This window comes from Piliocolobus tephrosceles, chromosome 10 (assembly GCF_002776525.5).
Source record: "Piliocolobus tephrosceles isolate RC106 chromosome 10, ASM277652v3, whole genome shotgun sequence".
Lineage (NCBI taxonomy): Eukaryota > Metazoa > Chordata > Mammalia > Primates > Cercopithecidae > Piliocolobus > Piliocolobus tephrosceles.
Window position 1 is genome coordinate 22270203 of NC_045443.1, and position 19215 is coordinate 22289417.

Below are 19215 nucleotides of genomic sequence, written 5' to 3' on the forward strand. Positions count from 1 at the left end.
ATGGTCTACTTTTCTCCTCCCTCCCCCCTTCCTCTTGCCTCTCCACTTACCTTATTCTCCTTAATTTTCAAGACCCATCTATGGTCCTAAGACCCACTCTTGTAAGAGTGGCTCAGGGAAAGGGTCATGCCTTCTTATGTGACAATAGGCCATTGAAAGATGGCCTATTCTGGCTGCTCCCAGTCATCAGACCCCTCAGATCCTACACTCTTCTTCTTTCTTAAAGTCGTCAGACCCCTCAGATCCTACATTCTTCTTCTTTCTTAAAGTCGTCAGACCCCTCAGATCCTACATTCTTCTTCCATTTACTTGAATTTTTCCTTCTCTATCTTCTCACCAACAACCTAAGCAACACCCCCTCACTCTCACCCTCCCCACCCCACACACATACACACTTCAATTGCTGTTTAGTCTTGGTGTACAAATTGTTCTCAACAAGGGTTCAAGATGGGCTGGAACTTCCAATGAGGCTTCTCTTCAAATAATTGATTCAAAAGACCTTGGTGATGAGGATGAAAACGAGGCCAGCAGGAAAGAAAGCACCAGATGTAAAAGTTCCAGAAACCATTGTTCATTCCCAAACACACAAGTTGGAAAGAGTTGCCATTTTGGTTCTAAATTTTATATGCTCAAAATTACCTCTGTTTGTTAAAAGGACTTCCAAAAGTAATATTTTCTTCTACTGTAGCATTTAATAGCCAAGGCTTTTGAGCTGCATACGCCACAGAATACCTGTTCCTACTGAAAAATGAAAAAGAAAAATAAAACACCAGGATTATGCAAGGGTACTGTGCGTGTATGTATTTTACTATAAATAGGGGAAATAAAATTAGTAAACTATCTCAGACACAGAAATGGAAAACTTCTAAAAGAGAAAAATTTAAAGACCACCAACCTTATTAAGAAATGATTAAATATGCCACCTAAATTAAAGGGATTAGGATTTAATCAAAATGTCACATGTATAAAATTTGGTTTTGTACACTGAAGAAGTGTTTTATAATCTAAACAACTAACTGAATTTTGCTTTTCTAAAATGACTAAAATTTTTTAAAAATAATTAAAAGGTTAATAACAATTCACTCACTCCAATAACCACAGATATTTTACTTTATACTAATAGCACTTTACTAACTATAAATTCTACATGCAAACTTTAAAAAATATGTTAACTGATACTATAATTATTGTATGGCTTTGTGGCTTAATCACATTAACATATTTTATGATGATAGATAATATGTAAATATTTCAAAACAAAGAATATCTTAAGAAGTCCCTGAAACTTTTAATATTGAAATCGTGCATGTAAAAACTGCATATTTCAAAATATATTGAAATAGTTTATATTTTTAAAATAACTCTCTCCCCCTCTTTTGACTTGCAAATTCTAACAGATGGCTCTACATCAGAATTTAATTTCCAAAAGTTAGGAAAATACATGTGAGCTGAAGAGGATGATGGGATTGGGGTGGGGTAGAGGGCAGGTCAGTTTAAAAGTCAGATTTCCACAGTTAGTTCATGATCTGTAAAGTACTAATGAAGGAAATAGGGTTAAAAGAGAGAAGGGTTAAAAAAGAGAGTAGTTAGAAATGTTCAATGATCTTTCTAAAACATTACATCTTAGGAGTGCAGGAGACATGATAATATATAGTATGCTAGGAGTTTCTGAGATAATCATATGTACAGTAAAACAATGGTTCCCAACCTCTGACATGTCTGCCTTCCCTCTCCACCCCACTGGGGTATTTAAGGTTTTTGTTTTTGTTTTTCCTTTTAAGTAGATAAAGCACTTGGCTCTTCATCTCCACCTTAGAGGTTGGTCCTACCACTGTTTAACTCAAAATCAATATGTGTATTCATTCTTACATTTTTATTCTATGAAATCCAAAACCCAGTTTACTGAGGACGGTTTGAGTTTCAGCCAAAGTTGGGACACGTGTGACTCAGGGAGAGGAAAACAGTTGACACAAGGAGCCACTTTGTTTGGTAAATTAATTATTTTAGCAGCTTGCCAAGGTTGCGAACCACTGCTGCTGGAAATATGCTAGCACACTTTAATAAATAACTATATATCATCAGAATAAACAAAATTAGATTAAAGAGATTAAAGTCTGAGGAAGGAAGTTATTCTTATTAAACTCAGGTTAAAATAGAAATAATACCTTCTGGTTGCTTCAAAAGAAGGCTCAGATTCATTTACACTGCAAGTATGGCAAACAATGTTCATTAATTATGAAGTAGAAATACAGAACCAAGGTTTGTACACATCAGGTAAGAGATACAATAAACATTGGACATATTAAAGAGCTACATTTCTCAAATGGTTTCTGATATTAATTTCAAAGACAAACCAGATAAGTAGTATTCTTCTTTATGTCTTCATCAGTTAGGAAATAATTGCTTAATAAGTTTCTAAAACGTAGATAGCACTGTTGTCTTTCATAAAAATTTTGGTTCATACAATGACTGGGTTCTAGTGCCAACCATGCTCCAAACAGCTGTAAACTTGGGGAATCCTTCTAGAATACGGTTTCCCAGTTTCATAAGGATTCTGTATTTCCAAGGCCTTCCAACCTTTATAATTTGAATTGAATAAATTTAAATTCCAAATTAGCTACCCTAAGGCAGCAGCAGAAGTACTTTTTGGGCGCTAAACATGAAAGATACACAAAACACACTGGCCCCTCAGGAGCTTGTAAGAAAAACAGACACGCACCAGAAACCAAACTACATCTAAGTGTAATCAATTATTGATACGATTTATGTAAAAGTGGGCTTTGACTAGTCACAATTTGTTATGCCTGTATTATGAGGAAAGACATCTGAAGACCTATTTCTTTTATTGTTCTGATTTTTTTATAATTTAGGGTCATTTGAATTCTGTCATTCTGAAAGACCTGAACTCAATAACCATATATATAATTAAAGCCTACAGAAACTCCAAAAATTGATTCTATTTGACTTTGCAAAATGTTGTATGATTTTGTGGAGAAAATTTACTCATTATGCTACCTAATGATATTTGGTTAAGAGTTACTAAGGATCATTTTCACTACTGCACACTGCTAATGACATCTTGGGATGGTTGATAGAGGCAAAAAAAGCAATCTTGGAATAAAAATTTGCTCCCGATAATAATTATTCCCTGATTTAAGTTACTGGTAAAAAATTAGGAAATGATCATTTTTCTGAATAATAATTTTCCACACAATGTGTTTTAGATACCAAGAAATTTGGACTTTATTTTCTGTGGTATAAATCCAATGGGTGACCTCAATAGTTTTAACTAATTTAAGGAAGAGAGGGGAGAGGAGAGGAAGAGTGAGTGTGTGGCGGAAATGAATGTGTTAATTTGCATTCTAACCACTCAAGTGGAAATGCCCATTAGACATGTGTAAATACCTGTTAGACATTTGAGAATGTGAGCCCAAGGTAGAGATATGGATTTAGAATTCATTAATCTATTCAATAAAGGTTGATTAAATTCAGATTCTATTTATTCAATATCAGTTAAAAAATATGCATTGATCACTTCCTAGTGCCACATATGCTAAAGATACAGCGAACAAGAAAGATCCATTCCTTCTTTCACACCACTTTCACTTTTGTGGAAGCATAATAAGGGAATAAAGGCTAAGACAGGTGGGGTAAAAGATGGTATTAGTGCACTGATCAAGAACCAATGAAAAACAAAGAAACAAAGAACCAGAGAACCAGAAAATCAGAGTAAACAATAGAGTTGATGTCAGAGGGAAAATTAAGAGTGTGCTAGATGAAAAAAAAAAAAAATCCAAGAGTACTTCAGACCAGAGAAAACATGTATTAGAAGGCCATGAGGTATCCTGATTACACAAAGAAGTGATTTATATTCAGCATGGCTGAAATGTAGGTGTAAATGGCAATGAACTTAAAAAAGTAAGCACAGCCAGATAATGAAGGGGCTCATAAACCATTTTACAGAGCTTGAACTTTTCCTAAAAGGAAAAGAAAACCACTGAAAAGGTTTAAACAAGAGAGAGATACAGGTTCCATTTAGAAATATCACTCTGATCACAGAATGTAACAAATGCACTAGAGGGAACGAGACTGGAGATCATAAAAGAAATCCTTTGCCAACCTCACAGATTTGACTCAGTCAAGTCACCTATATTCGTTCTTATAAAACACTGTACTTCTTCCTAGTATTTATAAAACATTAATCAAATAACTATAAAATTATTTTCTTACTTCCCCTTGGTTTCCCCTGCTAAACAGTAAGCTTCATGAAAATAGGGGCCTGGCTTCTCTTGTTCACTTATTTCTCCCCCAACAATTAATACAATGACTTGCACATAAATGATGTGCAACAAATTTTTTTTAACAAATTAATAAATGCAAGTGTCACAGAAACCAAGAAGCCAAGTTGATTTCAAGGAGTCGTCAATGGGTGAAGAGTTTCAAAATCTATGGAGAAGTAGGACTGAGGACAAATTTTTGGGATTTAGCACTTAGGCAGTCATGTGCGAGAACCTTTCGTCCAGGTTGCAATGCGCAGAGTAAAAGAGAAGAACAGAGGTTAAGTGTGGGTGGACTAGGTCGTTAAAAAGAGAAATGTTCCAGTTGACTGAGAGATAAACAAGATATTATTTAAAAAATGGGTGGGGGGGCCGGGCGCGGTGACTGTAATCCCAGCACTTTGGGAGGCCGAGACGGGCGGATCACGAGGTCAGAAGATCAAGACCATCCTGGCTAACATGGTGAAACACCATTTCTACTAAAAATACAAAAAATTAGCTGGGCTTGGTGGCGGACGCCTGTAGTCCCAGCTACTCAGGAGGCTGAGGCAGGAGAATGGCGTCAACCCAGGGGGTGGAACTTGCAGTGAGCCTGGGCGAAAGATCGAGACTCTGTCTCAAATAAATAAATAAAATTTATGCAATCAGAGACACATGTAATGGTGAAAGAATGATAGCAAGGTATTTGGTGTCTTACCACATAAAAATTTAGTTTATTATTTTGCTTTGTTTTGAGCTTTAAAAAAAGTTGTTTGTTGAAGTAAAGAACTTTTAACCATTCACACATCAGCAGCTTATGAATATCAATATTTCTAAATTAGCTTTGCTTTAATTAATAGTTATGTACCTTTATTTATTGGACTGGGCATACAGCTTTTGTTTCTGGAATGAAAAGAGTAATCACAAATAACTCTTTAAAAGAATGTCAGTTTCCTCTGAATATTCCTGATCCTAAAATATGTTTTATCAGATATTAAGGATATCATGAAAGAAAATTAAGTAATTCTTTTAATTAAAGAAAAATAGAATTTGCATTAACTTATTCAATCTTTTAGAAGTCTACATTTTCATTTCTTTGTGTGTTGAACCAACTTAAACATTCTTGAAGAAAACTTTAGTCCTTTCTGCCATGAAGAGATGGCATTGTTGTCTAGTAAGGCAAATGCCCATAAAACGATAATTTGTAAGTTACAGGAATTTTACAGATACGCAGAATTATCTTAATTTCCTTCTTACACTTTCATCCTGCTGGTTCTGACTCCAAGGTATATGCTGAATCTATTTACTTTGGTCCATTCCACAGCCACCATGGTACATCAAACTATCTTCATCTCTCATCTGAATTAGTGAAATGAACTCTTAAATGGTTTCCCTCACTTCCCCTCTTGCCTCTGTAATTCGTTCTCCACACCACAAGTCAGAATCATCTTTTCAAATTGTACATCATATCTTCGCAAAATGTAAATCACTCCTCTACTTAAACTTCTACAATATTTTCCCACTGAACTTAGAACAAAATCTTGACTCCATAGCATACCCAGAACGCTTTCTTCCTTTTCCAGGTAGCCTCAGCTTGCACCTGCATCATTCAGTATTTACTAGCCATTCTAGACCCTTTTTAGATCCTCAAACACACCTCACAGGTATAGTACTTTTTACTATATTGCCTTGTTTTATCATCGTCACAGCATTTATCAAAGTCTAATATTATGTCTTTTTTGTTGTTGTTGATTACTTATACACAGGCCACGTTCAAGACTGTAACCACATGAGATAGAGACTTGTCTTGTTCACTTCTATATCCTTGATACCTAAATCAGTGTTTGGCATGAAGGACGTACTCAGTAAATGTTGAATGAAAAAAAAAAAAAAAAGACTAAGAAACAAAATATCTATATTCCATACTAAACATAAAAGATGCTCCAACTGATGTACAATTTATGCATTTCTCCAAATGTAGTTAATTTCATTCCTGCATCAAACTAGATGTTGAAGATCTGCATACTTAGACTGTGTTGTTCTGATCCCACCCATTCCACATTCTTCAGCCCCGCTTGCATGCCCTCTAAACCTTCAAATAGTAATATAGATTACTGTATAATCTGTAATTTAATATTATATTCTGAATTGTATTTGTAATAATTGGCACATGGAATTTGCTTTTGAATAAATTTTAGGACTGTTAAGGACATTAGGAATTAACTTTTTATTTTCTTTCTTTTTTCTTTTTTTTAAATTATACTTTAAGTTCTAGGGTACATGTGCATAACGTGCAGGTTTGTTACATATGTATACTTGTGCCATGTTGGTGTGCTGCACCCATTAACTCGTCAGCACCCATCAACTCCTCATTTACATCAGGTATAACTCCCAATGCCATCCCTCCCCCCTCCCCCCCTTTTATTGACGTTTTATAAGGTATATGGAAGATTTTTCTTATTTTTTTTTTTTTTTTAAGAGAAATGGTCTCACTCTGCTGCCTAGGCTGGAATGTGGTGGCACATTCACAGCTCACTACAGACTCAAACTCCTGGGCTCAAGAGATATTCCTACCTCAGTCTCTCAAGTAACTAAGACTACAGGCATGCATCACCATGACCTGCTTATTTAAAAAAATTTTTTTTGTACAGATAGGGTCTCACTACATTGTCCTGGCTGGTCTCGAACTGCTGTTTTCAAATGATACTCCTGCCTCAGCATTCCAAAGTGCTGGGATTACAGGCATAAACCACAGCTGGCAGATTTCTTTCACAGTTCTCTCCAAAAAGAGAAAATCAGTCTCTACTGAGTAAATGTATGCTGTTTGTTTCTCACGTTTCCTTCTTTGCTTAGCTTTCATGAAGTTCAGAGAGAAATTTGTGGCCCATATGTTATAATTATACAGGACTTCAGTACATGCATTTCTGTCTATTACAACTTCAGATGATTATTTAAATAATATTTAAAAAATTTATTTACCTTTATCTTTCAAACTCTACTATACTATATTATTTTAAATAAAACAATACAAAACTTTATGAAATAAGACATGATATAAATCATATACATGCTTAGGAAAGCAAGAAAATAAATAAGTAGGTTATAAAGAATATTTTCTGCATCCTTACATCATTTCTTTATTCATTAACACAATGATAATTATGAATGACAATATTGGGGGTCAATTTAGCTCAAGTGGACCTGGGGCCTGGAAAGTTAAGTTACACTTGGAACAGGCCAGATTAGGAGATCTTCCTGGTAGTATGAAAATAAAATCTCAAGCCTTTTCTGTCACTGTCATTCTTTCTCTCTGTTTTAATGATGGTAAATCAGGATAAAAACAAAACCCAAATAACTTAATTATGATTGTACAAGCCACACAATATAATTAAATCCAGTGGGATCTGCTTCTTCATCCAAGATGGAAGTGGCTTCATCCAAGTGGCTACGGGAACATCATCTAGTGCCTGAGGTTAGTGACTGACACTGTCTACTGCCTGAGGATAGTAGGGGGAAACCTTGTCTACTGCCATGAAGCAAACCAAAGTAGCAATGTTTTACTGAGTTCTCTGCTGGAGGTGCACTAACAGCTACAAGGTTACTATCTGCTAGATTTGCTCAACAGGAATAAAATGTACACTCGACAATTCAGTCTTCTTCTTTTGCCAATGACATTGAAAACAGGATTTACACTTCTGCTAATTTCAGCCTGAATTTCACAAACAAGAATTTTTTTCTTAATTGGAGTTTAAAATATAATATACTCTTAAAAGGCCCATAGTCTGCTCATTCTTGAGAGATGTCTGTGTATGTAAACAGCAAACTCGGCCACAGCGGAATTCATGATAGTAGGTACAAAACGATACGAAAGAACATCTGTGGGTTTCCCAACCTCAACACAATTGATATTTGGGACAAGAGAATCCCTTGGTATGGGGGCTGTCTTGTGCACTATAGGATGTTTAGCAGCATCCCTGGCCTCTATGCACCAGACCAGTAGCAACCCAATGCTTCAGTGTAAAACCAAAAATGTCTCCAGACGTTGCCAAATGTCCCCGGGGGCAAAAATCACACCTGTTTGAGAACCATTGGTCTATAGCCTAATTTCTTAGATCAGCTGTAGCCAATTTATTCATAAACTACTTATGAGGAGTCTACTAAGTAGGCCAAACTAAATAAGCATAATTTACTCTTTGTTAACCAATTATGTAACATATTTCTGAATCACTTTATTACCACGATGTGCTTTGACCACTATTCAAATATCTAGAAGAAACATCATTTTGGAAGCAATCATTCAAATGTCTGGAAGATGCACTTTATTTTCCATGTCATTAGAATTGCACAACATACTAATCAAACCTATTCATATCTCCAACTATATACTTCTAGCATCTAGTTTAAATATAAGGATAAATAGTTGATTTTCATTTCTTACACAGATTTTGGAAAAGATCATTTGATATTTCTTCTCTGAACATTGAACCTTTAAGGCACTGTTTCTATTTAAGCCTTATAAACACTGTAAATTTTCCATAACTTATTTTATTATAGGGTAAACTTTTAAGTTATTTCTTTAAGTATCACCCACTTAAATTAAAAATCTATCTTTACAATCCCATCCTTACTTTTGTCTCAGCAATATACTAGTTTATACTATTATAAACAACTTTTGTAATAAATTGTTTTGTAACTTTTTATTTATGACTTTTAAGGTTTCCACCAATTTTTTTTTAAAGCTGTGCTTATTTCTGAGTGGTCTTCAGAGTTAGAACATGTAAATGTATTTGTCTAAGTTCTTTCCTTGGAAGATTATCAGATGTATGACATAGCAATGGAAAGCCAACTTAAAATACACATACTTGCTCCAGTGAACTTTTCCTTCCAATGTCTGCATCTCACCAAGGATGGCAAGGAGAAGAGAGGACTTCCCACATCCTACTTGGCCCACAATCATGGTTAACTGACCTAAGAAAGCAAAACAAAGGATAACTACAGAATGAGATGGATTCTTAGTGAAATAAAATCAAAACACATTTAGAAAAAGCTAATGTTTTACAATCAATGGCCCAGTTTTGATCTCCAGCAATAAGGTATTCTAAACAGCTCCTTCCTCTGACATATCTTTTTGGAAAAGGAAACAATATATATATAATGATTTATTATTTTAAAAACTATGAGAATGGCTGATATCAGTAAAGAGAGCAATGAAATAATTGCCTAGATCATCAAGATTAGTTTTAACTTTAATATTCAATTCATTCAGAATAAAAAGGACAGTTTTGACTAAAATAAGTAATTGAGATAAAAATGATTTGGGTGAATTTATTAAGGCACTGTCTTCTCCAATTTCTCTTTGAAGAAGAGAGTGTCTTTGCAAGTGTAATAGAAAAATCTATGTCTTTGCATTTAAAATAGAAAAATCTATTTCTAATATAAATTTGTTTTGCATTTATAATAGAAAAATCTTCACCTAATGAACATCAGGCTAGGTCAAAAAATATTTCTATTCAATTACAGAGACATTTTAAGGAAAAATTACTGGGTTTATTCCTAAATATTTTATTCCTTTTGATGCCATTGTGGATAGTCTTGTTTTCTTAATTTGAGATCATTTGTTGTTAGCATATCAGCACTTGGAAATAAAATTAACCAAGGAGGTGAAAAACATATACACTGAAAACTATGACATTGGTGAAATTAACACAAACAAAAAAATGAAAAGACATCTGGGCTTAGGGACTAGAAGAATTAATATTGTTAAAATGCCCTTACTACTCAAAGCAATCTACAGATTCAGTGTAATCCTTATCAAAATCCCAATGGCATTTTTTACAGAAATAGAAAAATCAATTCCAAAACTCATATGGAAACAGTAGACCCCAAATAGCCAAAGCTATCTTAAGAAAGCAGAACAAAGCTGGAGGTATTACACGTTTCGCTTGCAAAATATATTACAAACCTACAGTATTCAAAACAGTATGGTACTTGCATAAAGACACATGCATATATCAATGGAACAGAAGAGAGAGACCATAAATAAACCCATACATATGCAGTCAACTGGTCTTCAGCAAGGGGTTTCAACAAACTGGATATCTACATGCAAAAGAATAAAACTGGAGCCTATACTACACCATACACAAAAATAAATTCGAAATGTATTAAAATCTTAAATGTCAGACCTGAAACTATAAAAATCCTTAAAGAAAAAATAGAGAAAATGCTTCTTGGCATTGAACTCGGCAGTGATTTCTTGGATTTCACACCAAAGCACAGGCAATAAAACCAAAAATAGATAAGTAGAAGCACATCAAACTAAAGAGCTTCTGCACAGCAAAGGAAACAACAGAATGAAAAGGAGACCTATGGAATGAGAGAACATATTTGCAAACTTTCTGTCTGATAAGAGATTAATATCCAAAATATAAAATAGTAAAAAAAAAAAAAAAAAAAAAAAAAAAACAACTGAAACAGAAACAAAACAATTGAATTAAAAAATGGACAAAGAACCTGAATAGAGATATTTCTCCAAGTAAGACATACAAATGGCCACCAGGTATATATTAAATGGCATTCAACAACACTAATCATCAGGGAAACGCAAATCACAACCATAATGAGCTATCACCTCACACCTGTTAGAATGGCTGTAACAACGAAAGAAAAAGAAAGATAACAAGTGTTAGTGAGGATGTGGAGAAACTGGAACCCGTACACACTGTTGCTGGCAATGTCGAATTGTGCAGCCAACAATGGAAAACAGCATGGAGGTTCCTCGAAAAACTAAAAATAGAATTGCCATATGATCCAGCAATCCCGCTTCTGGGTATTATGCAAGAGAATCAGAATTACGGTCTCAAAGAAATATCTGCTCCCCCATCTTCATTGTAGCATCACTCACAATAGCCAAGATATTGAAACAACCCAAATGTCCATTGACAGATGAATGAGTAAAGAAAATGTGGTATATACATGCAATGGGATATTATTCAGTCTTATAAAAAGAAGGAAATCCTGCCATTCACAACAACATGGATGAACCTAGAGGACATTATGCTAAATGAAATAAGCAAGCCAAAGAAGGAGAAATACTTTATGATTCTACTTATATGAGGTACCTAAAATTTTGACTATTTTACGTATTTTAATTAATTTAGTCAAAATTTTAGACACTTCTTTTCACAGAAGCAGAAAATAGAATTGTGGGTTCCAGGAGATGGGGGAAAGGGAAAATGGGAAATTGTTGTTCAATAGTTATTATTGAATTTTAGTCATGTGGGATGAATAAGTTCTAGAAATCTGCTGGTCAATATAGTATGTACAATTAACAACATAGTCCTGTGTACTTTAAAATGTGTTAAGAGGATAAGTCTCATGTTAAGTGTTCTTCCCACAAAAAATAAAGTAAAAACAAAAGAAAATAAACGCTAGAAGAAAAGAAGAACATAAGGAAATTTTTGCTAGCGATTGCATATTGAATACCTTTATTGTGGTGATGGTTTTCACAGGTATATACATATGCCCAAACTCATCAAAATGTAAGCATTAAATATATGCAATTCTTGTGGATCAATTAAACTTCAATAAAACTTTTTAAAAATATTAAATATAATTATTGGATATTTAAGTTTTAAGTATCTTGAAAACTTCCTCAGTATTTCTCAGAAATAGAAAATAAGTTTCTCATATACTCTAAAGTGTTTCTCAAACAAAAAGTGAAATCAACCATCCCACTGTTTAAATTGCCCAAATCAGCAAATGAACAGTAAATAATTGTCCAAAGGTATAGACCCATGGTAAAAGGCAGGTCTTATCATTTCCAGCCATTCCCACAGTGACACAGTGGCTCACAAGCAGAATGGTGCAAATAGGTAACCATAAATAATATTTATGTCTTTAAAGTCTCTTTTTGTTGGGCTCAATTATCTTGGAAATCTATGGTTATGCTCATGAACAATTACAAATATGCATAACAAATGACTCTTACCTGTTGGAATTCGAATGTCTATGTTGGATAATGTGGCTAAACCACTGCCCCATGAAAAGTATCCATTTGTGACCTACAAAATAAAAATATAGAAATTAAATTATATGTGTGGCATCAATGAATAATTCTAATTAAAATAAAAATTTGAAAGTGCTAAAAGACTCAACCCAAGGTAGAACACACAATGGTGAAATTCTGATTTAGAGTTATGGCTATTTAGTGGTGTAAATGACAAATTAAAGAGAATGAAAGTGAAAGGAGGGTCTTTCAATTTGCGATATTATGAAGAATGCTAAAAATCTCTGAAAGTTTGGGATTACCGGATTGTTTACATATGGACATTCTTAAAAGACAATTGTCCCAAACACTTTCCAATGAAATCCCTACATTAATTATTTTCTCACTGCCAGACAATTCCCCAAATCCTAGTGATTAAAATAAAGAAGAGAAATAACCACAAAGTATTCCAGCAAAATGACTTCATTAACTGAGGAGGAAAACTCTGTAATTAATGAGTTTCCTGAACTATGTAGGCCAACTATTCACTGAAGTTAAAAACAAGAGTAAAGAATAATAAAAGAAGTGAGGCAATATTGCTTGTGTTATAAATGCCAGCAATTAGCAAAAATCACAATACCTTCTATTCATCCCACAGAATTTATTTGTTTTAACAAGCTTCAAGTGGACTTAATACTTTTACCAGTTATAAAAATAGGAAATAAAACAATAACAGGACCCAAGAATTTGAAGGGTGAAGTAGACATAGATGACGGGAGGAAGGGCTCCTAAAAATCAGGAGAAATTAAAGATACACTTTGCTCATAAACTAATATCTTTTTTTTTTTTTTTTTTGAGATGGAGTCTCGCTCTGTCGCCCAGGCTGGAGTGCAGTGGCCGGATCTCAGCTCACTGCAAGCTCCGCCTCCTGGGTTTACGCCGTTCTCCTGCCTCAGCCTGCCGAGTAGCTGGGATTACAGGCGCCCACCACCTCGCCCGGCTAGTTTTTTTGTTGTAGTTTTTTAGTAGAGACGGGGTTTCACTGTGTTAGCCAGGATGGTCTCGATCTCCTGACCTCGTGATCCGCCCGTCTCAGCCTCCCAAAGTGCTGGGGTTACAGGCTTGAGCCACCGCGCCCGGCCATAAACTAATATCTCATTTCAAAACCATAAATGAAATTTCTAAGCACTGTTGTTTAGGAATTTTGCAGAATGGATTTGTGAGATCTCAGTTATAACTACATATAACCCTAAAAATTCTTCATAAAATGAACAACTTAAAGAGTGAAAAACTCTGCTTGAAAAGCCTAGATTATGTTTGTCCATGCAGGTTTTCTCTAGCTTGTAATATACATGGAACAACATTTAGTAATATCCATAACATAGTTATGCATGAAATTAGTCAGGGAAGGAGGATCTCACGGAAGTGCTCGATTAGAATTACTGATTGCTCTATAAATATGGCTGATCATCCTCACTCTGTGTAAGGCACAGGGTTAGGTTGGCATAGATTACAAAGAAGGCCTAATGCATCCTCCCTGCTCTCTTGAAGCTTGCAATCAGTTGAGTAAGTAAACCATGGAAAGAAGTGAGTACAAGACACAACATTATGGGCTAAATACCAAATAGAGGGGACACACAGACCCTAAGTACAATAGCAGCTCATAAAGAAAATCATTTACATCTGGGATGAGTCAAAAAACTTTTTGGAAAAAGAGGCCTTTTAACTAGTTTTGTTAAATATACTGAATGTCATTGAAAGCATTTGTACGTAAAGAACTATAGTGAGAATAGGCCGAAGATCAAAAAACTATAAAATATGTCAGAGGAAACGATGAATAGAGCTAGCTGGGGCAGAGCTGGCTGGGGTTGTCATTATGGTTAAATGACAAAGGGCATGCAAACAAATTAAACAGCCTCAGAGGCTGAAGATTCCATTTTCTCTCCCAGAGTAGGTGAGGAGGCTAAAAGAGGCACAAAAATAGATGCTTGTGGACAAGGGCCAGCATGAAACTGAGAGAGGCCCTACATGACACCCTTGATGTTCTCAGCGAATCGGGAGCTAAGGTGATCTGGAGAAAGAGGAGGCAAAAGGGGAGAGAAGGAGGTGGAAATAGAGTGGTGACAGCTACATAGCTACTGTAGGTTTGGAAAATAATGCTGCTAAGAGACATGTGAAAGGATGGCAGATAGCTACTGGGGAATGGGAGTGAGCTGAGATTGGAGATAATGAATCTGTGACCATGCTGGCCTGTATCACTGTGTCACCTTCTCCATAGCACTCAGCAGCCTGGTTATAGACATGTAGAAGGCATGAGGTTGGATTGCTGCAGAAAGGTACTAAAGGACTGGAAGAAAAAGAAGGGGCTCAAGATATTGAAGGTTTCAATGGTGTTAAAAAAAAAACAATGACCATGAAATTAAAGGCCTGAGAAAGCTTGGGTACCAGGATTTTGTTGTCAGTGACTGACTAGTCTAATAGAGTAAGATAGAGGGGATGCAGTTCCAGGTGGTGACCAAGTGTGAATACAGATTATATGAGTGTGGCATTAAATTATACCTGTGATATCAATGAACAATTTCTAATTAAAATAAAAATGTGTAAGTGCTAAAAGACTCAATCCAAGGTAGAACACACAATGGTGAAATTCTGATTTAGAGTTATGGCTATTTAGTGGTGTAAATGACAAATTAAAGAGAATGAAAGTGAAAGGAGGGCCTTTCAATTCGTGCTATTATGAAGAATGCTAAAATTCCTTTAGTACCTTTCTGCAGCAATCCTACCTCATGCCTTCTACACATGTAAAACTAGGCTGCTGTGTGCTATGGAGAAGGTGACACAGTTATCCAGGTGAGGTGCAAAGGAATGACAGTAGATTAGGGGATTTTCAGGCTGGGATACTGGATAGACTGTACCCTTGGAAGTTTAAATCCTAACCATGTGTAGCACATACAAAGACAGAACGGTGGACTAGGAAACATACTCACATCTACAGTGAAGGTGGAAGAGTGATTATGAGGTCCTCTGATAATAGATGTGAGAGCAGGTAGAAAACACCATAGCTTTATGAGCGTGACAGGGGAAGGTTATGGTCTGAAAGTAGCAGGAAAGAACTAGAAGAATGAAATGTCACCTTCTGACTTGGTGCTACAATGAACTAAAAGAAGGAACAACATCCACACAAGAAAGACAGAAGAGCAGGAAGGTTAAAGTTAATTTCTCCTGCTACCATTTACACTTTCATTCCCTTCCACCTTTTACAAAATGCACTAAATTCCCCACCAGCAGGGTTAAAATCCTGACTTCCCCAACTAGATGTTTGAACTTGGAAAATCAGCTAATATATAAATCAGTCTTTGCAAAGCATCTTGTAAGGATAGGTACAATGATGAACATCATAGCAGGGTTTCTGATAGAGGAAAGATGGAGGCAAGCTCAGTGTACATCACTAGGGGATAAGTAAAATGCAGTGACAGTCTACAGGATACAATGGTGCACTTAGCAGAAGCAAACGATCAAGAAAACATTTAAGTAAATTGAGAGCACACACACACTTATGACAACACTACATATTTTACAAAGATATGAGCATGCCTAAGCACATCAAGCACATTAGAGCTGGTTCTATAATGATGGGGTTAGAGGGTACGTATATTGGAGACGAGGTGACTTTGATAGGAAGGAGTATCAGGGATACAGGGAAAGAATGAATTAAAATTTAAAAGCAGGAGCCAGATAGACACAAAATGTCACCTAGTATATGATTCCATTTATATGAAATATTCAGAATAGGCAAGATCCACTGGTTGCTGCCCAGGGCAAAGGGAGTGGGAAATGGGAAGCAATTGCTTAACGAGTTTGAGATTTCCTCTTGGGGTGATGAAACAGTTTTGGAACTAGGTAAATGTTGCACAACATTGTCAGTGTACTAAATGCCACTGGATTGTTCACTTTGAAATGGTTGTCTGCTAAGTGAATTTCACCTCAATGAAAAGAATGTTTTTTTAAATGTAAAGGCAGAGCACACACAGACCACTGTCCATTTTCTCCTGCTGAAAATAAGTAACAACAATGAACAAAATTTGGTTTGTAAAAAATCTCACCAAAAGAAGCAGTTAGGAAATGCCAAGTCAAAAATATAAGGAAAAAATACAAATTCAAAGGTGTGAGCCCCAGACCACCTAAGCCTCCTTCCCCCAAGGGGCCAAGTATAGCTAAGAAGGACAAAAAACAAAAAACAAAAGAACCAAAAAAAAAAAAAAAAACAGTTATAAAGACTTGTTCTAAAAGGTATCAATGTTCATTAGAAAGCTATAGTAATCATTACAGCGGAATACTGAACAAATAAGTCTGAGAAAAATCAATAAAGGCTATCAACTGATTCACACACATATAGATCCTTGATGTGTAACTGACATCACACTGACGATCAGTGGGGACAGTGATCAATATATGGGGCTAGGCAACTAGATATCACACTTGAAAACATTAAATCAGACCTTACTGATTTACTACTAAATTTGGGAAAATGACTACTACTAAATGTACTACTGCTACATTTATGATTTACTAATAAATTATTCATCACTGATTTACCTACTAAATCACATCCCTACTTCATACTAAACACAAAAATTGATTTTATGTGTATTAAAGGACTAAAGGTAAAAAGGGTAGCTTCAAAGCTTTTAGGAGCTAACATAGAACGTCATCACGGCCTCTGGGTAGGAAAAGTTTCCTTAAATAAGACCAAACACCAAAGCATTAACCATAAAGGAAAAGTTGTATACTAGACTATATTCAAATTAAGAACTTCTGCTCAGTGAAAGATATCATAGAGCGGAAAGCCAAGCCACATAGAGTGGGAGAAGAATTTTGCAACATATTTCACTGTCAAAGTCATACCAAAAGTTTTTTTTTTTTTTTTTTTTGAGACGGAGTCTCGCTCTGTCCTCCAGGCTGGAGTGCAGTGGTGCGATCTTGGTTCACCGAAAGCTCTGCCTCCCAGGTTCACACCATTTCCCTGTCTCCCTGCCTCGGCCTCCCGAGTAGCTGGGACTACAGGTGTCTGCCACCACACCCGGCTAATTTATTGCATTTTTAGTAGAGACGGGTTTCACCCTGTCAGCGAGGATGGCCTCGATCTCCTGACCTCGCTATCACCCACCTCGGTCTCCCAAAGTGCTGGAATCACAGGCATGAGCCACGATGCCTGGCCAAGAATTTTTAAAGAGGAGAAGGACAAACAACCTGGTAATTCACAAAAGAGAAATCCAAACCCAAACCCCAAAGGCCATTTTCATAAATATATCTTTATCGCAAGTTGTCTGACCTCATTTGTAATCAGAAAAATGCCAATAAAAACCACAGCAAGATACAGTTGCATCTCTCCCAGCACGTAACACTTGGCCAAAAAAAAAAAAAAAAAAAAGAAAAGCATTTTTTTTAGTGAAGATGTAGAACAACTGGAACTCTCAGTCACTTCTGGTGAAAGTATAAATTGGCACCATCACTTTGGAAAGTAGTTTGCCATTATCTAGGAAGGCTGAGGATGCACATACCGTATAACTCAGCAACTGTTCACAATAGCCCCAAACTGAAAAACACCCAACAGCCCATCAAAAGTAGAACAGATAATTAACTTCTGGTATATTTAAACAGTAGAACAATTTATACAACAGAAGAGCAATAAGAGTGAATGAATTGCGGTTACAGCAGTATGGATGAATTACACATACATAATGTTGAGCAAAAGAAGCAACACACACACATACACACATATTTAAACTTTTAAGAAACTAAAAATATGTTTTTAGGGATGCGGGCATAGCAAGAATAATCAAGGAAATGATGACTGTAAGAGTCGGGGTGGCAATTATATCTCAGGGGAAATATGTAAGAAGACAGCAGATACACGTGTTGCTGCATTTTCTGAGGGAGTTGCTGACATAAATACGTACTTCTCTGAAGTATGTAGTATTTCACATTAAAAACATTTCAAAAATACATTATTACCAATTTGTGAGCTTTTGCCATAAATAAAAAATTAATTTGGGCTTGAAAGTGAGCCTGAAACTGCAGAGGCCATTCAGAAGCACAGCAAATTCAGAGCCACTGATAAGCAGCTATTTTTCTAATGCATGAATGGTCAATTTTGGAAAAGAAATCATAATAGTCTCTCTTTTTTCTTTCAAAATGAAAATTAATGAAACACATGGAAAAGACATATTTTTAGATTCCTATTATAGTGAACAGAAAATGTCAATTAAAAACTGGCCCTGTTTTTTATTCACCAATACATTAGTTGTTATCTGGGCATTGTGGGGAAACAACAGCATAGAGGACCCTTTCCAATCTCTCATTTCTTATCTTTTCATAGCCCCTAGTTCACACTCTGCCTGACCATTATAATTGCCTAGGAACACCACACACACACACACACACACACACGCATTTTTTTAAAGCTTTGTAGGTGATTCTAACGCATAACCAAAGTCAAGAATCACTAGAACTCTCTTTAAAATTCCTATGTGACATATCCTTTTAACCCCAAAACAACCACACTAAAATGGCATGTCCACCTCAAGATGGGCAAACCATGGCTCAGTGAGGCACAGTAATGTGCCCAAACATCACACATCAAGTTAGTGGAAAAGGGAGGGCTAGCACTAGCTTGTTCCATTCAATCACAGGTTTGTTCCGATTATGAAGCGGCTATTGTGGGAAGGTATTGTGTCAGGTGTTAAGGAGAGAGAGACCTAAACATAGCTCTTGGCTCTACTATACACCCCATACCGAGCCTCTCCGTCTCTCTGACTGGCCTAGGCTGTGCAGAGGAATTGGATATCCTCCAATAGCCAATGCAGCCAGTTTGCTGAGTTTCCAGGACTCTGGCAGCTCCCATGGATGGAGGCCCTTGACTGCTGCTGGCAGCTATTCCAGTTCCTGCACAACACTGACCACTCCCTCTTA

At 36.0% G+C, this 19215-nt stretch overlaps 1 protein-coding gene across 1 annotated transcript in view; it reads right to left on the minus strand.

Annotated features, from left to right (window-relative positions):
• The window catches only part of ABCC9 (ATP binding cassette subfamily C member 9), a 141681-nt gene that overhangs the window by 66462 nt on the left and 56004 nt on the right, over window positions 1-19215 (minus strand). The window contains exons 16-19 of the mRNA XM_023208931.1: window positions 12247-12319; window positions 9119-9224; window positions 2166-2204; window positions 640-741 (exon numbers count right to left, since the gene is read on the minus strand). Coding sequence (XP_023064699.1) covers window positions 640-741; window positions 2166-2204; window positions 9119-9224; window positions 12247-12319 — 320 coding nt within the window. The remainder of the gene's footprint in view (window positions 1-639; window positions 742-2165; window positions 2205-9118; window positions 9225-12246; window positions 12320-19215) is intronic.